The 11003-nt window shown below is 34.3% G+C and overlaps 1 protein-coding gene across 2 annotated transcripts; it reads left to right on the plus strand.

The window, feature by feature from the left end:
- Window positions 1–1569: 1569 nt before the first annotated feature.
- Window positions 1570–10432, plus strand: LOC306866277 (enhancer of mRNA-decapping protein 3-like). 2 transcript variants are annotated; one of them, XM_079411369.1, is made up of 7 exons: window positions 1570–1698; window positions 1942–2114; window positions 2386–2675; window positions 3302–3646; window positions 3718–3871; window positions 3957–4174; window positions 7564–10432. In XM_079411369.1, the coding sequence occupies exons 2-7, from the start codon at window positions 1951–1953 to the stop codon at window positions 7896–7898; spliced, it is 1506 nt and encodes a 501-aa protein (XP_079267495.1). In that variant the 5' UTR covers window positions 1570–1698; window positions 1942–1950; the 3' UTR covers window positions 7899–10432. The 2 variants fall into 2 exon arrangements, with proteins under 2 accessions (XP_079267495.1, XP_079267496.1); XM_079411370.1 differs by having other exon boundaries at window positions 2386–2609.
- The last annotated feature ends 571 nt before the right edge of the window (window positions 10433–11003 follow it).

Raw genomic sequence — 11003 nt, forward strand, 5'->3', positions numbered from 1 at the left:
TGAATAACGCATGAATAATTTTTCACCATTTTTAAATTTGATTTATTTTGTAATTATTATTTTTTTTGTTACATAAAACAATTAGATATGTCACATGAGGATAAATAGTTAATCTACTGTATATTTGATGCAAATATTGTGTATTTTTATTATTTAATATGAAATAATAATTATAATTTAAAAATATTAATAATTAACATTTTATTTTAAATAATTATTGATAATGACCATTGCGGGTAAAATAATGTGTCACATGAAGAGGTTAAATAGTTTTGAAATGTAATATTAAAAAATATTTTTTCTGGCACCATAATAAAGCACACTGCAATATCTCTTCAAATCAAATCTTGAATAAGAGTCTCTGGCTCGAGGGGCCTGGTTGTGTCGAGTCCTGCTTCACCTTTGTTCAACCAAACACTGTGCTAGTGCTGGTTGTCACCAATCAGACAGCCCTAAAGGCATCTCAGGTTCTGCTGGAGCTTGTGGAAAATGTCACGGTGAATGGGCTTTGCATGATTTGTTTCTACCAGACATGTGCAAGTTCCTCTTCTGCCTTTGACCTTAACAGATAACACTAACTTCTCATAATGTCATGCATAACTGACGAAAAGATGGTTGGTTTCTGATTCAAAGGCCTATCTGAGAATATGAGAACACCCCTGCAATCCCCACCCCAGTGTGTTTATTGTGTTACATTGCTATTTTAGTATTTGATGTTGGCTTTATGTTATAATATTAACACTCATATGTGTCCCTGGACCACAAAACCAGTCATAAGGGTCAATTTTTTTTAAATTGAGATTTATACATCATCTGAAAGCCGAATAAATAAGCTTTCCGTTGATGTATGGTTTGTTAGGATCGGACAATATTTGGCCAAGATATAATTATAAAAAAAATCTAGAATCTGAAGGTGCAAAAAAAAATCGAAATATTGAGAAAATTGCATTTAAAGTTGTCCAAATTAAGTCCTTAGCAATGTATATTACATTTTATATTATATATATTATTAATGTATGTTATATTATAGTTTTTATATATTTACGGTAGGAAATTGACAAAAATATCTTCATGGAACATGATCTTTACTTAATATCCTAATGATAATTGGCATAAAAGAAAAGTTGATATTTTTGACCCATACAATGAATTGTTGGCTATTGCTACAAATACACCCCAGCGACTTAAGACTGGTTTTGTGGTCCAGGGTCACATATATATGCAGATTAAATGTAAACAAAAGCTCCTGGTAGTGAATATTGGATAATTGAATAATACTATTATTTACTTGTACATTATAAATGTTATTATTAAAAACAATATTTTTGATGATTTAATAATAAATTAATATTAAATCTATAAAATATTACAGTTATATAATATTGATTGCGATTAAAAATATTGTAATTATATAAAATAATATACATTATAAAAATATTAATGAAAATATAAAAATATGCATTAATATTAATAATTGCTTAATTGAAGATTTTTAAGTGTACACCACTGCCTGCAACTCAATGTACTTCCGCGGAAATCCAGTAAGTGGCAGTAAACAGATTCAAAACTGACACTCGCTCAGTGAATCATAATAGAAGAAGTCTTTCACGCATTCGAGCTCTTCAGAAGAGTTAATCAAAAATATATTTCAGTATACCAGTTATTTGTATTATTTAACGGGTTTATATTTGACAACAGGTGAGGAACTAATTTTACTAGTTTTATTTGACCGACGACGAAAAAAGTAGGTTATAAAGCCATTGCGTCTTGTACATCGAGCTGGCTAACATTAGCATCTTCCCATCTAACGTTCAATACTCGATTAATCTCGCCATAATTTCCCACATATTAATGTTTTCCCTCACAAATAACTTTTTAAAGTTATGTTTCAATACAAAAGTGCCATAAAGAATACAAAACGTCTTGTTAATCTCATTTCAGCTGGTCAGAATGGCAGCAGACTGGATTGGCTGTCTTGTTTCAATCCACTGTGGACCAACTTTGGGAGTGTATCAAGGAGAAGTATCTTCAGTAGATCAGACCAGCCAGACCATCTCTCTCAGATATCCCTTCCACAATGGAGTCAAGTGCACTGTGCCTGAGGTCACCTTCAGGTAAATAATAAAATGAAGATCCTAAAAGGGTCAGTGTTTATCATTGTAGTATCTGTTTTTGATCCTTAATGAATGATTTTAAGACAGACCATCTCGTCTCATTGGTCATGTTCTATGTTGTTGTTGTATAAAGTCCACTTATGTACTCTAAAGTCAAAATATTATGTTGTTAAACAGTCTTGATACAACAATATAATACCGCATACTCAGAATTTGGATACCAAATACTATTGTTTACTATATTATAACAATCTTCTTTTCTAATACACAGTGCTATGGACATTAAAGATCTCAAAATCCTGGAGATCCGTAATAGCTCGACTGAAATCCCAAAGCAGAATGGTCCAGACATCAACTCCACATTGACTCCGCATGGTGGACGCAAGGATAAGGATGGTGGCGCCTCAGTCAATAGCACTCCTGTGATGGTACCTAATAAAACTGAACCCAAAACGCAGGAAGGAGGGGTGTCTCCGGTGCCACATTACTCAAAAAGTTACGGTGAACGTCATATGGACATGGCTGTCCAAAGTAAAGGCTTTAGACGAAGACACAACTCTTGTGAGTCTCCTGTGTCATTAGATATTGAACCTAATCTTTCAGATTTTAACTTTTGTATATAGATTTTTCTGTATATATTATTATTTAGGTGTATTAGGGCTGATTTTTTAAAAGGTTTGCTGTGCTTGTTTGTTGAGTTGTGCAATTTGGCTCAAATGTGGTTATTAAATATAAATTTGATTACTAATTGATAGTAAAAAATAATAATGCTTATTATTTTCATTATTACTTAATAAGAAAAAAAGTTACTAAATATGTTTTATTAATGTTAAATGTTAAAATAATCCACTGTAAAGATTTTTTTTTTTTTTAAATAAAATCATTTCATTTTACATGGTTTAGTTAAATAAATGCTTTATTAGTGCTTTATTGGTTAACCATCAAAGAAACACGTAAATATTATTAATATTAATTAATTAAAAATATATATTAAATTTAAATATTAATTTGTTTTACAGTGTTTAGTTTATAGTAGTATTGCAATCTTATTTTGTGTAATTTTTCTGTTTCATAATACTCACAATAAAATCATGATTATTATTATATTATATTATATAAACGGCAGGAATGTGGCCCATGAAAAGTGGAAAGAGATTTTAACTAATGCCCTTATTAACTGTTTGTAGGGTCGTCTAGTTGCAGAGGTCCAAATCAGGCCACACCCAAAAAGAATGGGTTGAAGAACGGAGGTCATATGAAGAACAAAGACGATGACTGTTTTGGAGATGGTATGGACTATGTTCCCGATGAAGACTTTGATTTTGAGGGGAACCTGGCGCTGTTCGACAAGGCTGCAGTGTTCTCGCAGATCGATTCGTCAGAACGCCGAGGCAATGGTGTGAGATCTCGAGGAACACCTGGAGAGCAAACGCCATCACGATACCGGCATGACGAGAACATCCTAGAGGCCAAACCCGTCGTCTACAGACAGATCATGGTTCCACAGAATGGAACAAAAGAATATAGCACTGGTAAGAATCTGACCTCATGATCTTTTTAATAATTTCTCTAATTTTGCCTTAATTTATGCTGTTTCTCCCAGACTCAGGGCTGGTGGTACCCAGCATCACTTTCGAGTTGCACAAGCGTATATTAGCTGCGGCAGAAAGTCATGGTCTCTCTCTGGAGCGCAGGCTTGAGATGACGGGCGTATGTGCAAGTCAGATGGCCCTTACGCTACTTGGAGGCCCGAACAGGTTTGTGGGGCTTTAACAGAAATTGCATTATCAAAAATATCTTCAATATCACGTCTGGTTGCCATTGGTCTGGTTCTTCTCGTAGACTTACCCCAAAGAATGTACATCAGCGGCCCACGGTGGCCCTGCTGTGTGGACCACATGTTCAGGGCGCTCAGGGCATCAGCTGTGGTCGTCACTTGGCCAACCATGAAGTGGAGGTCATCCTTTTCCTGCCAAACTTCGTCAAGATGTTGGAGGCCATCACCAGCGAACTTGCACTTTTTGGGAAGACAGGAGGCAAACTGGTTTCTAATGTGAAAGGTGTGACACTATTGCATCTACATTTAATAATCATTCATGATACAATGGTATGCGTTTTTACATTTATTAACAATTACAACAATTAGGGGTGGGCGATTTACCAGTAGACACGATTAACCAGTAGAGATTTTGGACTATCGCCTCTATCACGGTTACACACTCACGTGACGTTGCTGTGATACGTGGTCACAAAAACGTATCGTTTGCACGCATTTTAAGCATTACAGTTTAAAAACAAGTGATTGTAAGCCATTAAAAGCAATCAGCAGTGAACGAGAACTCATTTCGCTATATGCATGCTGTCTGAGAGACTGTCTCTGAGCGCTGTCGAAGAGGAGCGCGCACGTGAATACGATTCTCATAGAGCACTGGAGTATTGAACGGAGTAATTTTTGCCATTTTATAGGCCTTAAATGGTTAAATACGTACACTTGTATGTGCCAAAATGCCTGTCTTTGCAAAAATCCCCGTAAACACAGTAATTTAGGTTTTAAGTGAAAACAAACAGCTTAGAAAGAAAACACATGTGAAACAGTATATTGGATTCGGGCTAAATCACTGTTGTAACTTTAATAAGAAGAAATTAGGGCTGCCCTCGACTAAAGATTTTTCTGGTCGACTAGTAGTCGTTCATTTTAAGCATTAGTCGACTAATCGCACATTTATTAATAAACTATTTAAATCATTATAAATAGCCTACAGTACAGAGGCTGCATTAATATTTTAATAATGTATTGATACATTAAGTTCAAGTTAACAGAGACTGAGATGGCAGAAAGCACATCCTGATTGCTTTCATTATTTTACAAAAGTGCAATGTTTTGTTGTTATTTGTGAGTGCACAGAAAAAAACGAGTCTTTACATATTTGAAAGATGAGGGAGTGTTTTAGGAGTAAGTGAGCTGCTGTCCTGCAGTGAGCGTGCTACTCTTCACACTCCGCACAGACTAGGGCTGTGCAATTAATCGAATGAGATAGTCATGCACATCTCGTCAGTAAAGCCAGTACTGTGGTTTGTAGTAAATCTCCATCACGTAGTATCACGTTCATTATCACAGGCGAATCGTCTACCATTATGAGCACGATATTGTGTAGCTTGTCAGTGAACTACGGCTCTGTGTAGTAAATACTGCTCCATCTGAAAGCATGTGATGGAGATTTACTACTAATCACAGAACCGGCTTTACTGACGAGATGCGCATGACTATCGCATTCGATTAATTGCACAGCCCTAGCACAGACACTTGAACAGCGCATATTTCTGTAGATTAACATTAGATTGAGCGGCCATGTACTACTAATACTTACATATTTCAGATGATAAGTCATATGTGACCCTGGACCACAAAACCATAAGGGTAAATTTTTCAAAATTGAGATTTATACATCATCTGAATAAATAAGCTTTCCATTGATGTATGGTTTGTTAGGATCAGACAATATTTGTCTGAGATACAACTATTTGAAAATCTGGAATCTGAGGGTGCAGAAAAATCTAAATATTGAGAAAATCACCTTTAAAGTTGTCCAAATTAAGTTCTTAGCAATGCATATTACTAATCAGAAATGAAGTTTTGATATATTTACTGTAGGAAATTTACAAAATATCTTCATGGAACATGATCCTTACTTAATATCCTAATGATTTTTGGCATAAAAGAAAAATCAATCGTTTTGACCCATACAATGTATTTTTGGCTATTGCTACAAATATACCCCAGTGACTTAAGACTGGTTTTGTGGTCCAGGGTCACATATTTGAGATCGATGAATGATAGGCGAGCGTTTAGATGTCCTGCCCGATGTACTGTATTACCACATAGACCAGCTGTTAACGATTTGTCCTTCACGGACTGCGTGAATTAGGTTGTGGATTGTTTTATTTCTGCGACTAAGCGACTAAAAATATTTTGGTCGACCAAGCCTCTTCTTGTTGACTAACGGTTAGTTGACTGTTAGGGGGCAGCCCTGGAAGAAATATATATTTAATTTACACAGTGAAGAATATGCAGTGTTTTTGTACATTTGATTACTTTATACTATGTATGTAGCAGTTCTTATTTATTTGTTTTACTGTAGTTTTTTTTTGTCCTATTGCTTGTAATTAGTTTCTTATTCCCATTTAATCACTGACTGTTTACCTGTCTTCAGGGCAAATATTTTTTTATTTTATTTTTTTTATATTGACGCTGGTGACAGGAATTATGAAATTTCTTTGGTATTAAAAATTTTGATATCATAAAGACCTTATTTAAAGCAAAAAGAACTATATTGTGAATGTGATATGTGTCGTGACAAGGTTTTGGTCATGTCTCCCACCCCCAAATAACTGATAATTTCATTAAAATATCAGATTTTTTTTTTTTTATCATTATTGGTTAATATTGTAGATATAGCCTATACACACTGTTGTTCAAAAGTTTGTGTTTGAGAGTTTTTTTGTTTTTGAAAAAAGTCTGCTATACTCACCAAGGCTACAGTAAAAACAGTAATATTGGGACATTTTATTACAGTTCAAACTAAGTAACAGTTTTCTGTTTTGATCTATATCATTATTATTTTTTTCTTCTGTGATGGTACAGCTGAATTTTCAGCTTCATTACTCCAGTCTTCAGTGTCACATTTGATGCTGAAGAAACATTATTATTATCAGCGTTGAAAATAAATATATATATTTTTTGGGAAATTAACTTTTTACGATTCTTGGAATATAAAATTCAACAGAACAGAATTTGTATAAAAAGTTGTTGTTTGTAACAATGTTAAAATTTTTACTGTCACTTTTGATCAATTTAATGCATCTCAGCTGAATATAAATATTTAATTCAAAAGTTAATCTTTAAAAATGTAATCTTTAGTGTAATCTTGCGATGCCCAAATTATCTATAAAATTTATTGATTTTAAATGCTAGTGTTATTTTTTATTATTTAGACAAAATGGTATAACATTTTAAAATTGTTTATTTAACAGTTATCAGCTATAAAATGAAAATCTTATCCCATTATCCAGAATTTGAATATTGCACACCTCTAATCAGCCTGACCACTTGTGATTGGATCACCAGGTGTAATCCAGTTGATCCTCCCCCAAAAGATCTGTTTCCATCAACACAAATTTTGATGACAAAAAAACCTTTAGCATGGTTTCTGTATGTCACATATCTTCCTAACACACCCACCTGAATGCTTAGTTTAGATGGGCTTCGAAAGTCTTGGAAACTTCCAGTCTGAATTGCAAAATGATGTTTAACTTTGCACCCACCCACCCTCCTTACGTAATATAACAGAACACTTCTGAAAGCCAGTGGAGGTGTATGATACATAAATGGCTTCTGTGTTAAAAATTAAACTGCATTAGTCTTATCCACAAAATGTAATTTCACCCTCAGACTTGCCTGAGACGCCAGTTGACCTGGTCATAAACTGTCTGGATTCGCATGAAAATGGATTCTTGAGGGAGCAGCCCTGGTACAAGGCCGCCGCTGACTGGGCCAATCAGAACCGAGCCCCGGTACTGAGCATCGACCCTCCAGTAAGTGGACAGGCACATGCCGTGGAAGCAAAATGGTCACTTTCCCTGGGCCTCCCGCTGCCTCTATCCGAGGGCGCCGGCCGAGTATACCTGTGTGACATCGGCATTCCCCGACAGGTGTTCCAGGAAGTGGGGATCAAATACCACTCCCCCTTCGGATGTAAATTCGTCATCCCGCTGCACTCCAAATAAGCCGTTGACTTTCACGGTCAAGGCTCACTGAACCTGCCTTAAAGATTTTAAGAATGAACGGATCTCAGTTTGAATGTTGCAGCAGAACTGGAACTTCTCAGTCTATATTTTTCTCAAGTTCTTCTATACTTCTGTGATGGTTCCCCTCAAAGGGAAGTGACGGAAACGATACCAGCTCTTGTGACAAACCTGATATGTTAAAAGCAGAACCAATATCGGTGTACTCGCCATCTGATGCATTCTAACAGTCTTACAATAATCTTTCAAACAGCCGTTTTAATACACAAGGCTGATTTTTATTTTTATTTTTTAGGATGAGACCATTTTCATAAACCGTTAAATGTGCAGTTATGCCACAAAAACCGCAACTGGCTAGCACTTAATGTAACTTAATTGGTCTTATGGCATTTTTGAATCTTATTTTGTTGTCTCAAATCAATTTTAGTTAATAATCGCATATGCTGACTTGAATTTTTCCCATAGAAAATGTGCATTAGATGGGGGTTTCGCCCCTTTTTTCCCTCTTTTTGTGCCGGATTGATCAAAGTTAGTGTTAAGGCACTGAGATTATGGCAGTTTATTGCATGCAAAATTTCTTACAAAGCATTATTTGCTTTGTTGACCAAGCCCAGTGTGCTGTAAATATGACCGATTGACTGGGATCTTATCAGTGATAAATTGGTGCACACTTGAATGGTAAGATAAGTGTACTAAAAAAACTATTTTGTGATATTGGTTGCCATTGGACCAATACTGACCATTTTAAGCAGTTGTTGGCCAGTTTTCTTACGCAAAAATTAATTGCTGTGCTTTACCTCATTTCCATTAGTTTCAGTTCTCGGTGTTCAAATATAAGCAGCTTATGAAATCCTGTTTAAATGGGTTTCATATTGAGCATGGCTTGTTTGGTTAGATCAAACAAGGATCTTTTATTAAGAAAGATGCTCCATGTGTTGCAATAAACCTGCTTGCTGAAATCGATTCATGATTTTATTACAGGTTGTATTATTATGCGCACAAACCCATTACAAAGCAAAAAGTCAGTGTGTGTTGCACACTCAGTTCTTTTGGGTTATGAATGAGTTTTTCAAAAGCACTGGTAAGGACAGTTGAAATATTAGTTTGAATCGGCAGATTACCGTATACCTTCAGTTACAATGAGAGGCACTTATGACTGGCAAATCCTCTATAGAAGATCCATATGCAACAATAATGAACTTGATAAATTGTTACAAAACTGATACCAGGAAATAATGTACTGCTTTCATCAAACTAATTTACTTTTTTACTAAATGTTTTTTTCATTTAAGCTTTATTGTGACGTCCTCTGAATGTGACTAGAAAATATTTTGTTCTTTTTATCTCAAATTTAATTTAGAAGATTTTTTTTCTAGTGTTTTATCTGTTTTCTGTTCATAAGCCACATTCTTGATTTAAGCGCTTTTTTTTTTCTTTGCTTTTTTTAAGCTATGTACAATCTAGGGGTGACCTCACTAAAGTTGACCGCCCCAGATTTTTCTTGTCACAAGTGTTTAGAAACCAACAGACTTTACACATCACATTTTCTCAGTCATGGGGAAATTATAAAATGTGAATTTAGATTTTTTTTCTTTTTACTGTTGATGTTTGTGTCTGTAAGGTCATTGGTGAAGCCTCTGAAGAGCCATTTGGCTCCTTAAAATTTGATTTTTGAGCTTAAAAACAAAGATTGAATGAGAGGCAGTTATTAAAAGCATTAATAAGTTGATGCTAATGAGATTGCACTCACAGAATAGCAAAGGTCCATCTTATAGTGCATAAATACAGATAGGAGAACGTCAAATCCAGCACTAAAAGAGCTTAAAAATGGTGCCAAAATCACTTGCTGGTTTTTGCAACTTGTTACTTGAGATTAAAAATATAACTGCTGTATTTTTTTTCCATTTGGTTTGCAAAAAACAAAACGCATTGGTTCTAATTGATAACAGCCTACAGAGCCTAGTCGTAATATTCAGTTGAATATTGTTTGATATTTGAGCACTATATGTGCTTACAAGTATGGTAAAATGCAGTTTGATATAAATCATTCCTCTGTAGGAGTTTGCTTCTAAAATCTGACCAAACTCTTTTTGAGCATCCTAAAAAAAAGTGAAAACGTTTTGTTGTTATCTGGTGACGTTCATTTGTGTGGCTCCCCCACGGTGACGTCATCAAACATGCCTCTGAAGGTTTGAGGGGGTTTTTTGTTCAGTATCAAAAGTTGAAAGCTACTTTTTGGTTTCTTTCCACAGGTTTCCATTCTTATGCCTTTTCTTCACAAAAGCATGAGATAAAGGTTGTTTGCATTGCGTCATTTTATCATTTATTTCTGCACCTGTTGTATAAGGCAAAATACGATTCTATACTGGTTTAGACAGCAACATTGTTACCATTAATTGTGAATTAGTGACCTCTGTTCGGCATAGTTCTGATATCGCTGGAAACCTTACATGCTTAACATCGTCCACTTTGAAGCGTAAGGACGGAATAAATAAAAAGAATGGAAATATAACTTTATGACTGTTGTTGGTTTATTTGCTGTCAATTGAATCTCTTTCCACTTTACAAAATTCCATTTTGTTATTATTTATTATTATTATTTAGTCATTTAGCAGACGCTTTTATCCAAAGTGACTAACAAATGAGAACAGACACAATCAATTGTAGTATTACAACAACTACAAACAGATCCAAAACTAAAAGCTAAAACTTTATAAATACATACACATTTTTAAAATAAATTAAATAAAAATGACAAATGCATACAACAAAATTTCAAAACTTAACATTTAAATGAAAAACAAAAAATAAAGCTAAAAACATATATGTATATGTACAACCACACACACATACATACATACATACATATATATATATATATATATATATATATACACACATTTATAAATTCAATATATATCATTTCATTTCCATTTAGTTTGTTGAAGTATTTAAAACCTAAACTTAATAAAATACCTATACAGACATAATGAATTCAGACATTATTTAACTAAAATTAAAATAGATAACAAATACAAATCACGACAGTATAGTTTATAAGTAATCCTAAGAAATAAAACAACCAAA

Source organism: Barbus barbus (assembly GCF_936440315.1).
Source record: "Barbus barbus genome assembly, chromosome: 48".
NCBI lineage: Eukaryota > Metazoa > Chordata > Actinopteri > Cypriniformes > Cyprinidae > Barbus > Barbus barbus.